Consider the following 21,068-nt stretch of genomic DNA (forward strand, 5'->3'; position numbering starts at 1 on the left):
TACACTAGTTGCCAAAAGCGTTGTCAGTTACGTCATTAAAACAAAATTCTTTTACATTAGTTTGCACATCTGTCTTCAATTCAGTTTACATCTGTTTTTCACATTTCAGTTTTTTTAATTGTTAAAAAAAATTGCCATAAGCAGTCAAAAGTATAAAAAAAAAAAATATGTTTCTTGCCTACAAATGGATGTAAACAGACACCATCCGTTTGCATCCATTTATGTCCGCAACAGTGGAAAAGGAAGTTGTTCTGTTTTGTCTGCGGATATAAACAGACTAGGATGTAAGAGAATGTAGCCTTCCCATAGACATACATTATGGTTCAGTCTGGATCTATCTGAAAAACTGACAGACGCCCAAGGTGTGATTACCATAGTTAAAGCTGATCTCCAGACAAAACTCTTTTTTCACTTTTGAACTTAATAGGGAAGGGAATAGCACCTGTCAAGCCGACATCATATTTTTGCATTGTTTTAAAAGTACATAAAAGGCTTTTTTGGGCATATGGTTTTAGTAAATTCCTTACTCATGTTTGTTATTGTAAGCTGACAGAATTGTATCCACTTTGGTTATTTTATTTCATTTATTTTTTTTTTTAATTTCTTTATATCAGCTACCTGTGACCTGTGACCTCCAGTACCCCACTAAAAAGATGAACAGATAACAAGAAGAGATAGCAGAAACACAAGCTACTGGGGTTGCACCGATACCATTTTTTACTACCAAGTACGTTTTTTTAAGTATTCGCCGATACCAACTACCGATACCTATCGCCTAGGAAGAGTAAGTAGAGTAGTGGCTTGGGAGCTGGGGGTTTAGGGAGTTTGGGTGAGGCTGGGGTGAGGGCAGGGTGGGGGGTAGTGTGACAGAAGGGGTAGTGTGGGGGGCACTGGGACAGGAGGGGGCAGTGGGGGGCAGCATCACAGGGGAATATATAGGGCAATACAGGAATAATATGGATGAATATTTAAAAAAGGGACAGCTGAGATTATTAGTGGGGAGCAGACAGGAGAATGACTAGAAGATACAGAGGGGACTCATGACGGAAAAGACAGTTGGTGTACACAGGAGAAGAGAACTACATTACTCACAGCTCATGTACAGTGGAGAAGAGGAGTACATTGCATGGATGGTGTGGTCACCATAGCACTAACATGCCTCCGTCTGGAACATGTTGCTCTTTCAGTCTCCTGATCCTCAGAATGGACTGAAGAAGGCAGGCTACACCCCCTCCCAGAGTCGTGCCCAATAAAACTGCTAACCTTGCAGCAGGCTCCACCTCAGGGATGTTCTCAGTAGTAGTGAGAGCCCAATGAGAGCGCAGCCTTATCAGATGCTGGGGGAGGATGGATCTGTCCCCGGCATGTGTTCTTCTGTGAGAGCGGGCAATGGGACGCCATCCGCAGCACACAGAGCTCCTCATGCATACCTCAATGTAAACATTGTGAGCCTTAGCACTGCTTCCGCAAGCGTCTGTCTGACTGGGGACTTTATCGCCCACCCTACCCTGGCACCTTAAGACTGGTGAGAGAGAAGGAGTCGTCGTCAGGGAGGGGAATCCGGCGGACAGCTGGAACATCATTGGTTGTTAAGGACGGGTGGCCTCCGCTCTTTAAGAACCGATAATTGACGGTATCCTTTTCTTTACATTTCAGCTGTTAGTGGAGGAAATCCGCTGAAAGAACCAAGCCTGAAGGTATCAGCTTGGGTATCAATGCATTTACACGAGTACCGATACTCATGTACATGCTTAGTATAGGCGAAACTATACCGATACCGGTATTGGTGCAACCCTACAAGTTAGTCCAAACATTGAGCCAATGCTGGATCTTGCTGTAGTAGTGAATCTAGAAGTCCCTCGTCTGGCTATGATGTCTGGTAGGGGAGACTGGATCACAAGACTGGTTGCACAGTATTATAAACCTTTTAAAAGGTAAACCAGTACCCAGGCATGTATTTCCAGTTCAGCGCATTTTAATTTATTCACAGCTTGTCTCTTGTGGTTTATGTTATGTTTCCTCTATTATATTTTTATGTGCCCAAATTCACTTCAGTCTCTTTTTGGATGTGATTTGACAAACTAGCTTGTTTTATATTTTACATTCAAGACATAGAACGTGGTTGATAAATGTCAGCCAACTCTATACTCCAAACAAATGAAACCAGCATAATGGTCTATTCTACGGTATAAATGTTTATAATTACACTGTATCTCTTTCAATTTATTGTGCCTTAAATGTAGCTTAGAAATATATAATTGTTATCGGTTTCTAAGTCCAATTATTGCTTTTTTTTTAAGCTGGGTATAGTAATTACAGTGCCATTATTAGTCAGATAGACATGGGCCCCTGACATGCATGAATTCAATGTTTCATTATTCATAGCACTGAGGCATTTAGTGATGGCTTATGAAATCTATCTCAATCTCATATGCAGTTCATTACAAAAACAAAGTCCTCCTTTTCCCTTCATGAACGTTATCTGCTTGTATAAATTAAAGCCAGTAATTATTTGCATCACTGTCAGAATAAAAAGTCAGTGTGAAATTAGGACTTGTAATCTGCACTCTTATTCCAGGTCAGTGCCACAGAAACTACTGAAGCCACCGGATACACATGACAGCCAGACCATTGTCATTTTCAGATGTAGAGCATAGCAACAGCCGACTCCAGATGATTCTCTCTGGCATTTCATTTTACCATGCGATAATGATTATGAGGGTTATCATGTTTACTAATAAAGACAACAAAAGGTAAGGGGACAAAAATCGCAAAAATGGATCTCGGTACCCAAAGGACACAGGATTATACAAATAGTTAAAAATATTATTTTTATTACAAAATCATTATTTTATAAAACACATTAAAAAACAACCATAGAACACTGTATATCAAATAAGGCTCCTATCAAACCACAATCAATAATAGATTGGTCAGAGGACTCCAAACTGCCGGATGTGCAGCTGGTGTAGTTGGGTGGCTGATGATTTGATAAAGGGCCATGCTCAAAACACGCTGTCATGACTACAGCCTGCTGACAGTCTTCCATCTACTCTACTACCGCATCTGGGTTCAATCCCAAGCCTCACTGGGGTGAGTCGGTCTGAGATCACTTCGTGTTGGTGACGTCACATCCGATGCGCCGCCTGACTACACCAGCTGCACCATCCGGAGGTTTGGAGTCCTCTACCCGGTCCAGTGGGGCCTCTCTACATCACTGACCCTTACGGGTTCAACCAGTGGTCTGTCATCCCTTCCATTGGGTGGATGCCCATGTGACATGTGTAACCTACACACCTTTTGCCTGCCCCCAGTACTGGCCCTGATATGCCTGAGTCAGCCTGTCGAGGTTTGGGGGAGGTCAAGGTTCATAACCAAGCATGATGTTTGACATTGATTGTCTATTAGCCATATTTTAACCCTTTCCATTCTTAGAATCCTTTGATTTCTCAATAAATCTTTTAATCACAAACATTGTATAGACATTTTTATGACTTTTCCGAGGTATGCCCCAAGTGGTTTGTAGCCATCAACCCCCCTCAAGCGCTGGATTAAGAGGAATATTTTGATGTTTGTACAGGAGCAACATAAGCCCACCTTTGGCCAAAATTATAGCCCAGCAGGCTTCAAGAAACTAGACATTCTGTCAAGCGATAACCCGCCATGAAGCCTGACACAGGGTGGAGTGGCATACGGGACAGACCACACAATACAAGGCATAGAATTGAAAGAAAAGAAGAGAGAGGAGGAAAAAAAGAAGGAAGGGAAAAGGGAGGGGGAGGGGGCAGGTGGGGCAACACCACCAGTGGAAGGGTAACAAGAATATACCTATCATCCAAAGTAATTACACCCGGCAAAGGAGTTGAGTACAAGAACGTTGAGGGTCTATAATGTAAGGAGAGTTTGACAGTTCGAGAGATTCATCCCACCACAATCTTTTTAAATTCATCCAGACTGGAAATTCAAGTCAGCAGAACCAACTTTTGTTAACTTTTTCAGTTGTGTCTTCAGCTGGTCAGACCCTCCATTTTCCTAATGTCCTCAACCTCAAGGATCCATTGCTGTAGAGTAGGTGGATGTACCAACTTTGGGTGTAACTTTCAATATTTTACACTTATTTATTTATTTATTTTTACTAACCTTTTTTTTGGTGACAGGTTAAATTTAATGAGACATCAGGGGTAAAAAAGATGGCGCAGTATTTGGGGTGTGTGGAAGCGATCACACAGCTGCACAGATTGCTTCCATCTGACAGCCAGATCCAAGAGGCCTAGGTGGGCAGCGAAAGGGTTAAAGGATGGTTCTCTTTGTTTTAGGTAGAAAAGAGACTGATTTATAAGATCACATATTTTGTCCAGCACATAGGGAAATTAGCATGTGATAACCAGTGCTTCTTTCTCTGACGTATTCACAGCAACATATTTATAAAGTAGTAAATGTGACTTTCACCAAACATTTACTGGCGGTGAATCAATCACTGCCATTTAAAACACATGAACCAGCAAGATTTACCTGCATGGCTTTGGAAGATGTCATATTCGCTGCTTTATAAATATGCTGAATAGTTCTCTGTAGTGAAGCCCTGTAAGACAATGCCTATATCTGCCGTAGCTGTTGAATTTATCAGCCATATACAGTCACCCATAGAACTGAAGGAAATTAAAAGTCAAAGTGCCAAATCAACCAAATGCTTGCTCTCCTTTTTAACCTGTACTAGAAAAATGGCAGCTGGAATATGATGGCAGGGAAAACCTTCACTTTTGCTGGCCCGTTTCTAAATATAAACTACTTTATGACACTGAAAAATAGGACTTACATAAACAGGATGAAGGTCAACTCCATACATTTCAAGTGATTTGGCAATTCCCAAGTAATTTGATTCAGCTACAGCTGGGACCTGTCCCCTAGACAAACAGAAAAACATGACATTAGATAAGATCATCTAAAACTATTACAGTATTACATGGCATGCAAACCAAAACATTTATGACTAAATAACATTATAATGGACTTATTATTCATATTATCAAAGTAAGATATCAAATGATGATCAGTGGGCAATTAAGAATATTTATTACTTTGAGTACTACAAAAGTGGGATCTTTAGAGTTTTTTTTAGGTATTTTCTTTCTGTAAAAAAGTCAGTTTACAGAGCTCAGAAGCTCAAGCTGACATTTACACATACAAGTAAGTCACAGCAGTGACCCTCATTCTGTATGGGTCCATATGAAGTTTCAATTAAAGTCAATATGCCTAAGTAACAAAAAAAAAAAGAATGTTTTCTTATTTGAAATCTCATAGTGCTCTAGGAAACCTTTGCCATGGTATATATTAGAGATGCACCAAAATTCCAGCGGCCAAAACATAGCAGACAAAAATGGTGTTTTCAGCATTTTGCCAACAGAAAAAAAGGTGCCAATAATGGTGCCAAAAATGCATGCAAATCTAACCACGATTTTGCTGCGATTTTACTGTGCTTATGGAATGTTTTTCATAGATTATATGACTCAAAAACTTCACCAAAAACATAACACGGTTTCTTTATTGATGAGTTCTTGCTGTGTTTTCAAAGCATTTCATCAACGGGGAGGTGCGTTTTTGGCACAATTTTTTTTTAGCTGACCAAAAATGCAGAAAGTAAGATTTTTAACACCACAACGGAAACCACAACGGAACCGCAACTGACCACTGTGAAGACATACATAAATTTAAAGGGATGCGTTTTTCTTGAGCTTTTCTTGTGCTAAACATGCCGTTAATGGCCGACAATAAATTCATATTCTTTTAAATTCATAATATTAATTAAAATTTTGAATATAATACAAATATATATAAAAAATATATATATTTTTTTTAGACTGTCATTTTCGGTTATGGTTTCGGCCACGTGCATCCTAAATTTTCAGTTTCAGGCACCAATATTTCCATTCGGTGCAACTCTAGTATATATTTAAAGAAAAATATATATAAACCAAAAAGGGAAGCTCTGCTTATCTGCCTTCTCCTCCCCTCCGGTGCCATATTTGGCAGCATTCGGGGGGGGGGGGAATTGGTTTTGACAGGTACCCGTTCCCACTTTCGGGTGATCTTGCCACCGCGAGATCACCCAGAAGTTTGGCACCCCTCCTCTTTCCCCCACCGCCGGGCCATTCACGAAGCACAGAGCGATTTGCGCATGCACATTAGGGAACAGGCTGTGAAACCACAAGGCTTCACTGCTGGTTTCCCTTACAAGCAATGATGGCGGCAGCACCCGAGAGTTGTTTGAAAGATTGGCTGGGGTGAAGACACCGCGGGATCCCATGCACAGGTAAGTGTCCTAATATTTAAAGTCAGCAGCTACAGTATTTGTAGCTGTTGACTTATAATTTTTCTGAAGGAGCCTGGAGCTCCTCTTTAAAGGATATGTCTGGGCAAAGTTAAAAACAAAATAAATATTTAGTGCATCTAGGAAACCTTTGCCATGCTATACATTTAAGGAAAACAAGAGAAAAAACAGAGGTATATACAACTGTAGTGGATATAAAAAGTGTATACCTGGGAAAGGTTAAAAACAAAGAAAATATTCAGTACATCTCTGCAATACATGCACATTACCCATGTTTTGTCTCTTAAACATTCTCACTCTGTTGGACTACAGGATATATGCCCCTTTTCTTGCGTTCTGTAGTCAAGCAGGGAAGAACCCAGGCAGTGCTGACAACACTGCTTGGGATTTAAGTCCAGCAGAAGCAGCACTGTCAGCTCACTACAGGAAATTAAGAGCTCACTGAATTTTGTCCAGGTTCAACCGGGTATTTTATGTTCTTGCAGTGTTTTAACCATTGCCCAACAGCCATACGCATATATGTGGCAGCGAGGTGGGTGCAGCTTAACACCCAGCCACCACATATGCGTCCATATGGGTGCTCACAACACGGTGACCAAGCTGTCATGGACAGCTCCTGGTCATTGTTTTCAATTGTGAGCATTTACATTTACTGAATAATGACTTTTATGAAAACATTTACCCCATCCAAAATACTTTTCATGCAATCAAGGTCACCTAATGTTATCAGTGCAACATAAACAGCTAGAGTGTCAACTGAACCAATCAAAATTGCAAATATTGTACATTGAGGGTCTTGGGTCTACTGGAACCCCAAAGGCCAAGTTTACCCTATACTGATATTGACAACTAAATGTGTGTAGATGTCATGGAGCCAAATCAGGTACTAGCTGCCATATCTCTTAGGACTCTGTAAGATCTGAGTTCCTGATCATAGGAGTCACAGAAATGTACAGTATCTCACATAAGTGAGTACACCCCTCACATTTTTTAAATATTTTATTAAATCTTTTCATGTGACAACACTGAAGAAATGACACTTTGCTACAATGTAAAGTAGTGAGTGTACAGCTTTTATAACAATGTAAACTTGCGGTCCCCTCATATTAGCTCAACACACGACCATTAATGTCTAAAGCGCTGGCAACAAAAGTAAGTACACCCCTAAGTGAAAATGTCCAAATTGGGCCCAAAATGTCAATATTATGTGTGGCCACCATTATTTTCCAGCACTGCCTTAACCTTCTTGGGCATGGAGTTCACCAGAACTTCACAGGTTGCCACTGGAGTCCTCTTCCACTCCGCTGTGATGACATCATGGAGCTGGTGGATGTTAGAGACCTTGTGCTCCTCCACCTTCCGTTTGAGGATGCCCCACAGATGCTCAATAGGGTTTAGGTCTGGAGACATGCTTGGCCAGTCCATCACCTTTACCGTCAGCTTCTTTAGCAAGGCAGTGGTCATCTTGGAGGTGTGCTTGGGGTCATTATCATGTTGGAATACTGCCCTGCGGACCAGTTTCCGAAGGGAGGGGATCATGCTCTGCTTTATTATGTCACAGTACATGTGTACATGTTGGCATTCATGGTTCCCTCAATAAACTGTAGCTCCCCAGTGCTAGCAGCACTTATGCAGCCCCATGACAGTCCCACCACCATGCTTGACTGTAGGCAAGACACACTTGTCTTTGTACTTTGCACCTGGTTGCCGCCACACATGCTTAACACCATCTGAACCAAATATGTTTATCTCGGTCTCGTCAGACCACGGGACATGGTTCCAATAATCCATGTCCTTAGTCTGCTTGTCCTCAGCAAACTGTTTGCGGGCTTTCTTGTGCATCATCTTTAGAAGAGGCTCCCTTCTGGGATGACAGCCATGCAGACCAATTTGATGCAGTGTGTGGCGAATAGTCTGAGAACTGACAGGCTGACTCCCCACCCCTTTAACCTCTGCAGCAATGCTGGCAGCACTCATACGTCTATTTCACAAAGACAACCTCTGGATATGACGCTGAGCTTGTGCACTCAACTTTTTTGGTCGACCATGGCGAGGCCTGTTCTGAGTGGAACCTGTCCTGTTAAACCGCTGTATTGTCTAGGCCACCATGCTACAGCTCATTTTCAGGGTCTTGGCAATCTTCTTATAGCCTAGGCCAGTGATGGCGAACCTTGGCACCCCAGATGTTTTGGAACTACATTTCCCATGATGCTCAACTACACTGCAGAGTGCATGAGCATCATGGGAAATGTAGTTCGAAAACATCTGGGGTGCCAAGATTCGCCATCACAGGCCTAGGCCATCTTTATGTAGAGCAACAATTCTTTTTTTCAGATCCTCAGAGAGTTCTTTGCCATGAGGTGCCATGTTGAACTTCCAGTTACCAGTATGAGAGAGTGAGAGCGATAACACCAAATTTAACATACCTGCTCCCCAGTCACACCTGAGACCTTCTAACATGAACGAGTCACATGACACCGGGGAAGGAAAATGGCTAATTAGGCCCAATTTTGACATTTTCACTTAAGAGTGTACTCACTTTTGTTTCCAGCGGCTTAAACATTAATGGCTGAGTGGTGAGTTATTTTGAGGGGACAGCAAATTTACATTGTTATACAAGCTGTACACTCACTACTTTACATTGTAGCAAAGTGTCATTTCTTCAGTGTTGTCACATGAAAAGATATAAAATATTTACAAAAACGGGTGTACTTACTTTTGTGAGATACTGTATGTGTGGGTGTCAGTGAGGCAAGCCTGGTGCTTAGACATAGATTTCTTGTGTGAGACTATCCAACAGGTATAAAATGCCAGTTGGTGATTCAGTACTTATTCATTCAAAACTGGAATATCAGCCTCTGGAAGATAAACAAACTTTACTTATGTACTTTTCTCCAAGGACCCATTGATTTACTCCATGGAATAATATCCCAAAATTAGTATTTGTAAATCACCTGCAGCCTTCACACAAATCACATGATCTACTTTACATGTAAATGTTATCACACTTAGTACTCTAGAGCCTCATTTTCCTGTAATTGCATGTTTTCTGTACCTGAATGAAAGGTATTGATTTCACAAGACGTTTTGTTCCCAGCAGCAGCAAGTGGCATCTGTTTCATCTGTCTTCCCACAACATATACAAAAACAGTGTAAAATATGTGGCAATTTTCTATGCCACTCAATATCCCTCAATATTCCAATCCACCGAAACATTATATGTTCATCTTCTAGTGAACAAAAGGCTTTCTGAGCTCCTAGCACTCTTATTACCTACATTTTAGTTTGAAAAAAATGTACCTAATTTAAAGCAATGCACAAATTCCTCAGTTTATTTAGTAGCTGTCTCATCAAAATATTTAAGAACATTTTTTTATGTCGCAACAATTATCTAAATGATCTGTTCTCATTGTCATGGATGAACCTTTTATTTTGTGTGGCTGGTCATTCAATTATTCCTGACGTCACTTTGCAGCTGCAGGCATCAACCTGATACTGTTCTTTAGAGCCAGTGGTCAGCTTCAGTAATCGGAGTAGCTAACTAGCAGCTCAATTGCTGTTACAAGCAGCGGGAGGGGATGTCCTCCCCTCTTGCTTCCTTCTTGCTCGGGCTCTCCCGTCCCACCTGTTTGACAGAAGCTGGCCTTTCCAGACAGGCTGGTGTACACATGGGCCATACTGGCTGATCTTCGACCTGTGTGTACCAGCCTTCAATCCAATCACATGCCACAATGTATGGAACGGGTTTTAATTTTTAAAGTGGAACTTCAGTCATTTTTTTCATCTTTCCTTCAAATGAACCGTCTGCCATTGCTGTGTAATCATTGGAAATCAAAAGTGTAATTTTGTGGCAGTAAATACCTTATTAGGTACTTCCTCTTTCTCAGCTTCAAAAACGCCTAGGTGTTTGATGCCTTTTCCTGTATTGCACTGACTCCCGGAAGTGAAACGTCAGATCTCCCAGCAGTGCTTGTTTCCTCTTATCTTTTAACCGCTTCCGGACCAGCTGCTGCAGTTTCACTGCGGCAGGTTGGCTCCCCTGCGCGAAATCACGTAACTGTACGTGGGCTCGCGGGGTCCGGAGAGCAGGCACGCGCACGCCCGCTGCACAGTGGGGGTGCCGATGCTCGTGGCCGACGGTCGCGATGACCGCCGGCCACGAGCGATCGTGAGCTGGAGACACAGAACAGAGACGAATGTGTGTAAACACACACTTACCTGTTCTGTTCTGACAGGAGTGACATATCGTGTGTTCCTATTAGCTAGGAACCACGATCTGTCACTTCCTGTAGTTAGTCCCTCCCCCTTCAGTTAGAATCACCTCCCAGGGAACACAGTTAACCCCTTCACCACCCCCTAGTGTTAACCCCTTCACTGCCAGTGACATTTTTACAGTAATCAATGCATTTTTAATTGCACTGATCGCTGTATTAATGCCAGTGGTTCCAAAAATGTGTCAAAATTGTCCGATGTGTCTGCCATAATGTCGCAGTCACAATAAAAATCGCAGATCGCTGCCATTACTAGTAAAAAAAAATTTTTTTTAAATGCTATAAATCCCCTATTTTGTAGACGCTATAACTTTTGCGCAAACCAATCAATATACGCTTATTGCGATTTTTTTACCAAAAATATGTAAAAGAATACATATTGTCCTAATCTGAGGAATAAAATAGTTTTTTATATATTTTTGGGGGATATTTATTATAGCAAAAAGTAAAAAATAATGCGTTTTTTTCAAAATTGCCGCTCTATTTTTGTTTATAGCGCAAAAAATAAAAACTGCAGAGGCAATCAAATACCACCAAACGAAAGCTATATTTGTGGGGAAAAAAGGACGTCAATTTTGTTTGGGTACAAAGTCGCCCGACCACGCAATTGTAAGTTAAAACGACGTGGTGCCCAATCGCAAAAAGTGCTCTGGTCAGGAAAGGGGTAAATTCTTCTGGGGCTGAAGTGGTTAAACAATTGTCAGTTTGACGAAAACCCCCATTATACTTCCTAATTGTCACTTTGAACAGTATTATACTTCCCAATATGCTCGTCGTTGTCTATAAATGGAACACTTTAAATTTTTGACTGCCATGCTCAAAACTTTCCTGCACAAAGCCCATAACACTTTTTGTGCTATAAGAGCAACTATACCCCATGGAACCACCAAATATCTTTGTAATGTATTCATTGAAAGAAAAAAGGAAATGATATATAATGATTTTATCATTGCTTATTTAGGAACTTTGCCAGAAACAGGGACATACTAAAACATTTAAGGTGAAATTGCTTAACGTAGCTTAACATGTAATAAAGTGCCTAAACCTCAATCAATTGCCCTGAAACTTTGCACAGTCTAAAATTAAATTGAAAAACCTATGCTAGAAGTTTCATGCATTTCGGCCTTTCACAAGACAAACTAGAGACATTAACCACTTGGTGACCTGCCGCCACCATTATACTGCAGCAGGTCAGCAAGATCCCGCGAATCGGCGTAGGAGTACGTCAGCAACTTTAATGGGGATAGCAGGCACGTGCCCAGTTGATGCGCATGGCCAGCAGTTGCGATGACGGCTGTTGGCCACCCACAATCGCGGGCAGGAGAGCCAGAACGGGGATGTGTATATGTAAACACACAAATCCACGATCTGACAGGAGAGGAGAGACAGATCGTCTGTTCCTACTCATCAGGAACAGCGATATGTCTCCTCCCCCAGGGAGTCCAATCCCCCCACAGTTAGAAACAAACATGAGGGAACACATTTACCCCTTGATCGCCCCCAGTGTTAACCCCTTCCCTGCCAGTGATATTTATACAGTAATCAGTGTATTTTTATAGCACTGATCACTGTATAAATGTCAATGGTCTCAAAAAAGTGTCAAAAGTGTCCGATCTGTCCGCCGCAACGTCGCAGTCCCACTAAAAATCGCAGATCGCTGCCACTACTAGTAAAAAAATAATAATAATAAAAATGCCATAAATCTATCCCCTATTTTGTAGATGCTATAAATTTTGCGCAAACCAATCAATATATGCTTAATGCAATTTTTTTTTCCAAAAATATGTAGAAGAATATATATCGGCCTAAACTGATGAAGAAATTTGTCCTTTTTTGGGGGATATTGATTATAGCAAATTTTTTTCAAAATTGGCGCTTTTTGTTTATAGCGCAAATAATAAAAACTGCAGAGGTGATCAAATACCACCAAAAGAAAGCTCTATTTGTGGCAAAAAAGGACATTGTTTGGTTACAGCGCAAAAAGCTTAGATATTAACCAATTTCCCCCAAACGTCATACAATAGAAGACTCTATCTATGCCAACATATTCTGAAAATGTCAGCTCATTTGGCAAATCACACCAAAAGTTATTCACATTAAACTATTTTTTTACAATCCTAAAACATTTAATGTGAACAACTTAACCACTTATAGCCCGCCCGCCGTCGTTTTACGTCGCTACTTTGAAGAGGACTATCCTTGTTATGGCAGCAGTGCCTGGTGCCCTCGCCGCTTACCGGAGCCGTCGGTAGCGGCAGAGGCGATCGGGTTTGTCTCCCTGTTAGGCATGGAGACGAGTGAGGGGAAGATGGCCCCCACCCGTTTCCATATAATTGCAGGGTGGAAGCGACGTCAAAACGTCACTTTCGCCCATAGCTCTTAAAGGGACATTTTTTTATTTTAATTTTTTTCAAATGACATTTAATTATTTATTTTTTTACTGCATTTTAGTGTGGAGGGGGGACGAGCGGGGGAGGGGGGACGCATCTTAACTGTGAGCGCCCGGCTGTGGCACAGCCGGGCACCCACTGCACATGCGCGAGCCACGCCGCGTGCCGTCACTGGCCGCGCAATCATCTGGGACTGGTCACGTGTCCCAGATGATCGACAAGAGGGAGTGGGGAGAGGCGATCTCCCTTCCTGCGCCGAGGGAAGTGACATCAGGAGCCCAGGCGCCAGAGGCAGACTACGAGGGACCCCCTAGTAACAGGCATTTAGAGGTGAGTAAAAAAAAAATTTCTCTAAATGTTTTTTTTGGATTTTTTTTTAAGCATATTAATATTTTTTTTTTTGGGGTGGGGGTGGAACTCCACTTTAAGCTATTTTCACATTAAATGTTTTAGTATGTCCCCCAGAAACAGGTTCCCATATAAAGGCTCCGAACAGCTGATCATTAAAAAAAAAAAAAATTTGGAAGACCTGAGAAAAAGTAACAACTTGTCTGTAAACATTTGTTCCAATAAAATGCTCTTCACATCACTACTGTCAGGGCATTTTGTTCTGTCTCGTGTACAATAAAATTAAACTGCACATGATCCATAGAAAATGCAGGTTTCCAGAGTTTTCAAACAAAATGTTGCCATGTTCTCTGAGGCATACAGCATGTTCAATAAAATAGACAAGATGTTCTTGTACACATATTACATTAAGCTTATATGGTTTATTTCCCAAGATGAATAGGTAAAAGAAGATTACCTGGAAATAAAAAGTAATAACACTTCTACATAAAGAACCAGCAACACGAATGAGACTCAAGTAAAAAAAAAAAAAGCTTTTTTTGTTAAGCTTAAACTCATGAATTTATGAATCTAAAACTGCAAAAATCATACTTGCACAATTTATAATCCATATCTCTGGGGAAAAAAATAGAAGAACCACATTAAAATTATAAGTATAAAATTAAAAAGAAAACTCAACTGGGGAAGAATATTTGTTTATATATTCAAAAGTTAACTTGTACAGCTTACTATCTTACCTTGAGATAAAAATGATGACTTGCCAGTCATAACTTGCGTGTTTTCTTGGCTAGCGGAGGAGAATTTTAAACTGTAATATTTTCTGTCTGAATGTAAATGTTATTGCAAAAATAAAATAGGTTTGTGTTTGAGAGTGCTAGTGCATAGAGCCTTATAAAATTTCACATTAAGATATTCCTGTCTTTTTCCCATGTGGCTGGGTTCACACTGGTGCGACACGACAGCCGTCCTACTTTGGATGCGACTTTGCCCTGCGACTTGAAGCCGACATACGTCCGACTTTCAATGAACAGGGATCCGATTTGGATCCCCGCCAATACCAGGCACTGTGTTTGGTATGAATCTTGAGGGGGAACTCCACGCCAAATTTTAAATAAAAAACCGGCATGGGTTCCCCCTCCAGGAGCATACCAGGCCCTTCGGTCTGATATGGATCTTAAGGGGAACCCGCTACGCCGAAAAAACGTCCCCCCAAAATCCATACCAGACCCTTATCCGAGCACACAGGGTGGGGGTGGGGACGAGCGAGAGCCCCCCCTCCTGAACCGTACCAGGCCGCTTGCCCTCAACATGGGGGGGTGGGTGCTTTGTCTGACTGTACAAATGTTGGATTTACCATAACTATATAGTTCGAGGACATACCTGAACTATCCAAACAATTTGTAAACAATCAGGCAGGCCCTTGCACTACATAGATTTTGGAAGAGCTAAAGGAGACTAGTCACCTTGTCATGTGTATGGCCAGCATTATACTCACCAATCCCCGAACCTCCAAGATCTTGTCTGTTTGGTGTTCTTAGTACAGTCAGAATTATTTTAGTTAGACTCACTCATGCACTACACAATTCAAACTTATGGAGAGATTATACTCTGATGGAGTACAAACCTCCACATGAGTGAATGGAGATTGAGGCACACATTGCTTGTAGGCTGCGTGTCACTGAGGATGTCACATTGCCAATACAAGCATCAGGTATGCCAACTAGAAGGGGTGCTTGCATCACAAGATGGGTTGTATAACATTACAAATCCTTTCCTATGCATGCATTTTGTCTGTGTATTTACAGTATCTGTGTTCCTGGAAGACAGTTAATATTCTGCACTTTTTCTTGTGACTGGCAGCAGAATTTAGGGCTGGATTCACACATCTGTAGTGCAGTAGCGCATGCACATTATGTCATAAGTTAATGTTTGTTGCACAAAGGCAGCCCATTAAAGGGCCTCAAATGCATCACAGCACAGCAAAAACCACACGGCAACACAAGTACAGGTGCTTTGCAGTGGCGGCTGGTGCTCCAAATTTTTTTGGGGGGGGGGGCGCAAACAAACTAAAAAAATTTTTGAAAAAAAAACATCAATTGCAGCCACTGTGCCATCAAACGCAGCCGCTGTGCCCAACGCTGCCACTGTGCTCATCAAACGCTGCCACTGTGCTATCAAATGCAGCCACTGAGCCATCAAACGCTGCCACTGTGCCCATCAAACGCAGCCACTGTGCCAAACGCTGGCACTGTGCCCATCAAACGTTGCCACTGTGCCATCAAATGCAGCCACTGTGCCATCAAACTCAGCTATTGTGCCAAACGCTACCACTGTGCCCATCAAACGCTGCCAGTGTGCCCATCAAATGCTGCCAGTGTGCTCATCATATGCTGCAAGTGTGCCCATTAAATGCTGCCAGTGTGCCCATCAAATGCTGCCAGTGTGCCTAACTGCCCATCATATGCTGCCAGTGAGCCCATCAAATGCTGCCAGTGTGCCCAACTGCCCATTATATGCTGCCAGTGTGCCCATCAAATGCTGCCAGTGTGCCCATTAAATTCTGCCAGTGTGCCCCCCGCCCGCTCACCATCTACCCGGCATTTACCCTGTGTCTGCGGGCAGCGGGTGATGGCAACGAGTGGGGTCCTTCCTGCATCTCCTGCCTCATCTCCCGTCCTCTCCTCCTGATAGGTGTCCAATAGCAGCGCCTGTCATTTCAGCCAATAAGGTGACAGGTAACAGACCCAAGCACCTGATAGAGATGCGTTTCAGTGTTAGAAAACTGAATAGCCATTCGCTTTCCTAACACAGCTGAGTAGAATGTGAGCGCCAATGGACGGGCCTATGGACGGGCCACCACTGGTGCCTTGCCTTAGTGCGCTAGGTGTCATTCAAAATAAACAGCACTGTAGCACACTAACGCATATAACGTTTGTTAATGTGACTTGAAGTAATGCACATAGCAAAGCAGTGCACTGACGAAATAAGGAGGTGTGAACCCCTAAAACAAACAGTACTAAATCCTACTACTCACCTTTCAACAATGCCAGCAAGCGCTGACTCACACATTACCTGACAGTTCTGTGTGATATATTGCTTGCACCTTTCAACAATTAATTATCAGAGTTGCCATTGCTCTGACAATAGATGGTCAAGGGGCACATGATGTCTGACATCACACCTGGTCTCAAAATTTGTGTACAGTGTGCAATATGTGAGACCAGGCATTTGAGAGGGCAGCAACTGTCAGACTGCATATTTTATTGACTCTCTGATAATTGCGCTTAAAGTGGTCGTAAGGGCAGAAGTTTTTTTTATCTTAATGCATTCTATGCATTAAAGTGGATGTAAACCCACTCTCATCCTTTCTAAACTACTGCCATCCTGCATGTATCCTTACCTGTAAAATGTCTCCCCTCTGTCTGTTATGAGACCCGGAAAACTACAGATTCTGTGGGTGGGTCTACTATCCGGAGCTCGGTGGGTGGAGTCGTGATGTCAGTAGACTCCCCGCCCACCTCTACACTCCTTGTCAACATGCATTTTCTCCTGTGTATTTCTTACACTGAACTTCTGCTCTGATCACTAACATCCAGTCAAAACCCAGAAAAGTCACCACATGACTTCAGCATGCCCAATCATGCTGAGGTGTGGAACAGCCAATCCTGGGAGACCTGGAGAAGAGAGGAGGAGGGGATCTGAAGTACACAGAATGTCTCTCTCAGGCTCCTGCATGAGATATGTAAATCACCTATCACTCACAGCAAGGGGGAGAAACTGATTATTTCTCTGTCTGACTGTTTTTATCTCACTGAAAAAAGATAAGAGGACTGCTCAGAGCTGGATTAACTCTTCGCGGCAAGACTGGGCACAGATGACATGAAATCCTATACTGTACAAGGTGCAAGCCTTGATTAAAAAAAAAAAAATCTGGTTTACATCCACTCCAAGATAAAGAACCTTCTGTGTGCAGCAGCCCCCCTCAGCTCTTCTAATACTTACCTGAGCCCATCTCAATCCAGCGATGTGCACAAATGCCTCAGCCGTCCAGGACTCTCCCTCCTGATTGGCTCAGACACAGCAGCGGCGCTATTGGCTCCTGCTGCTGTCAAAGTCAGTTAGCCCATTAGGAGAGAGGGCAGTGGGGCCAGACAGCAGCTTTGTGTCTGAATGGACACATGGAGCTGTGGCTTGCCTCGGGTGCTCCCATAGCAAGCTGCTTGCTGTGGGGGCACTTGATGGGAGGGAGGGAGGGCCCAGGAACCCCAACGAGGGACCCAGGAAGAGGATGATCCAGGCTGCTCCGTGCAAAACCACTGCACAGACCAGGTAAGCATAACATGTTTGTTATTTTTAAAGCGGAGTTCCGCCGTTTTTTAAAAAAAGTCAGCAGCTACAAACACTGCAGTTGCTGACTTTTAAAATATGGACACTTACCTGTCCAGGGCGCCCGCGATGTCTGCACCCGAAGCCGATCTGTCCCTCAGCTCTCGGGTGCTGCCCCTGCCATCTTCGGTAAGGGAATCAGGAAGTGAAGCCTTGCGGCTTCACTTCCCGCTTCCGTACTGCGCATGCGCAACTCGTGCTGCGCGTTCCCACGTTCCCTGCGTCTCGCTGTCTCCTGGGACCCGTGTGTCTCCCAGAAGGCAGCAGGGGGGACGGGAAGTGGCGTAGATACCCGCGGGTGGCGCGGGTATCTATGCCCGGAAGTGGGAGCAAGATACCTGTATTAGATAGGTATCTGCTCCCCCCTGAAAGGTGCCAAATGTGACATCGGAGGGGGGGAGGGTTCTGAAAAGTGTAAGTTCCATTTTCGTGTGGAACTCCGCTTTAAAGAAAAAAGGCAGAAGGTTTTTTTTATCTTAATGCATTCTATGCATTAAGATAAAAAAACGTTGTGTGTAGCAGCCACCCCAACACCCCCCTAATTACTTACCTGAGCCCCAACTCTCTCCAGCAATGTCCACAAATGTCTAAGCCCTTCGGGACACTCCTCTTGATTGGCTGAGACACAGCAGTGGCGCCACTGGCCCCTGCAGCGGTCAATCACAGTCAGTCAGCCAATCAGAGGAGAGAGGGGGCGGGGCTGGTGCGGGGTTCTGTGTCTGAATGGACACACAGAGCTGTGACTCAGCTCCAGTGCCCCCATAGGAAGCTGCTGACTGGGGGGGGGGGGGGGTATTCAATAGGAGGGAGGGGTCAGGAGCAGCAAAGAGGAGGATCCAGGCTGCTCTGTGCAAAACCAACTGCACAGAGGAGGTAAGTATAACATGTTTGTTATTATTTTTATTTTTTTTAAACAAGCCTTTACAATCACTTTAATGCCGCGTACACACAAACGGACCCGCCAACGGGCTAAACTCCGACGGCAAAAACTACCATCTGACTTTTTCTGTTGGGAAGTCCGGCCGTGTGTATGCAGCATAAATGTCAGGTTCAGACAAAGTAAGCAAATCTAAACACAACGGAAATTTTCCTTCAGAATTCAGTTAGTTCGTCCACAATAAAATCTAAAGATACGGATTCCTACATAAGTCTAGTCATGACTGGTTCATATGAATGAACTTCTTACACTTTACGTTTTTGTGTGTCCAAATGTAAATATAACAGCTTATTGCCATTATTCATGCTTTGTCCTCTACTTATCCTTGCAACTGACACTGCTAAGAGTAATGAGAGCCAACTACAGTGTGTAAGCATGTAGGGCAAACAGAAAGGCACCTTTATCAGACCTACCACGGAGAAAGAACATAAATACAATTAACTTTGTTAAAGGAATATTTTATTATTTTACTATGATGAGTAATAAAAATTTAAATTATACAAATATTTATCTTCAATTAGGTAAATCTGACATATCTAAATATTTCCCATTTGCCTCCAGCTAAATGTGAGCTGTAAGAAAGAATGGCAGCATTCTATAGACTCATTCTCCAGCAGCTGTTCTAAAATGGATATGAAAAGCAGAGAGATCACTTTGAGATGTTCCAAGATCTTTTTTTTAATCAATGATTAGCCTTTAGGCTGGGTAAACATCGCAGCACGGAGCGGCTCACAGCAGGGGTCCGGTGCGTCAATTTTTGGCTGAATTCAGACCAGAAGATGCACAAGACTCCTGTGCAATTCGCACCGGAGCCGCTCCGGAGATATGTGAACTGGCTCTATAGAGAGCCGGTCACAATCTCCTGACATGCGAACTGGTTGTGGGAAAACCGCATCCAATGCAGGGTCCTGGGTTTAGTAACACTTTAAGCTTTACCATGGTAATATAATATCAAAAGTCATTTTCAATAAAATAATTTTCAGTAAAATAATGCCTGGTGATCCTGCCATTAAGGACACTTCCTGGATTAGGGTGATAACCCTGTCCCTGTCCCCCAGCTGTTCACAGCCCTTCAATTGAAACTACAAGTGGCCTTTTCAACACACATTACACAGACATGGTGCACTGTTATCACCATCAGGGACCCTACAGTTAGGATTTACATGTACTTTAAAAATAAAATAAAAAGCTTAAGTAAAGCCATATCCACATGTCTGGGCCAGGAGTAAGGCCTCAAGGCAGATTGCTTACCACTACTATAGTCTACATTCGTCCACAGATAGGCAAATGTCATACCGAGGACAACAGGTTGATCGCTGAGGTGTCTACCAAGTCAGTCCTCTCACATCAAGTATGTCCTTCATAGAAGGTGGATCTATCAGGCACTGTGTGCATTTATTTTGTATGATATTCTTTTACAGAAGGTAAACTATAAAAGGTCAAAGTGAATAAACCATTTGCATGCCATTTTAATTTGGCACACCTGGAATTGCCAGAGGTCCCACTAACCATGTGGAAAGATCTAGAGCTGAAAGGAAAGACTGCATAAGCTGGATGTGTAAATGAAGCATCCATTGACAAGATCTCTAAAAAATGGTTTTTACGATGAATGAGGTTAAATTATATAAAATAGAGGAAACATAAATATTATATCTACAGCGACTAATGAACGTTAGATTCCCTTATCAACCTGCACTACAGAAAAACACTGCAATCAGATTAAGGCGGGAGGAGAGATACACGGTGCTTGCTTGAAAAACAAGGAAGGAAAAAATGAAAAGCAAAAGAATTCTCCATAGCAACAAATTCCATTTTTCCTCTGAAAAAGTGAAAACTTGATTGGTTGTTTAAAATAACAGCTCCAATTTTTCTTTCAGCTCTTATAAATCAGCTGTTTCTGCTTCTTACAAATTCACCTGATTGGGTCTAATTTACCATTTAAAACCTGGAGCAGAAGTAACCTTGTCACCCAAACCAGCTAAATCAAGGTTTTATCGTTCACATTAGATAAAGAATCTGACTGGCTGCAGTGAGCAACAGTTCCTAATTTTCTTTGCTACAATCTTCATAAATTAGCTTAGTTATTCACTTGTTATCCTGTATACTACTAAGTTGGTTACACAGCCTAGGTCCGATTAAATCAATCTGAAATGCTGTACTAGGGCTACACTGTTGATTCAATTTATTTGCTATAAAAAGTTTTAACTACGCATTGGCAGTTATCTCATTAACAGCACCTTGCTTTCAGTGTGTTACCCACGAGGCAACTGCCAACAAATAGTTATACAAATGTATAGCCAAAATTTTATTTTTAGTTTTGGATAGAGTGGAGAGGAATCAGCATTTCTGTAAAGTGTAATTTCTGTCTCTGACCCTATTAGGTAGATTCACTTTTTTTGTCCTGTTGA

General features: G+C 42.5%; 1 protein-coding gene across 2 annotated transcripts in view; it reads right to left on the bottom strand.

The window, feature by feature from the left end:
- EPB41L4A (erythrocyte membrane protein band 4.1 like 4A) overlaps positions 1–21,068 on the bottom strand; it is a 411,842-nt gene that overhangs the window by 159,334 nt on the left and 231,440 nt on the right. For both annotated transcript variants that reach the window (XM_073624611.1, XM_073624610.1), the window contains one exon: positions 4,817–4,904. In XM_073624611.1, the coding sequence (XP_073480712.1) occupies positions 4,817–4,904 (88 nt within the window). The remainder of the gene's footprint in view (positions 1–4,816; positions 4,905–21,068) is intronic.

This window comes from Aquarana catesbeiana, linkage group LG01, assembly GCF_042186555.1.
Source record: "Aquarana catesbeiana isolate 2022-GZ linkage group LG01, ASM4218655v1, whole genome shotgun sequence".
Lineage (NCBI taxonomy): Eukaryota > Metazoa > Chordata > Amphibia > Anura > Ranidae > Aquarana > Aquarana catesbeiana.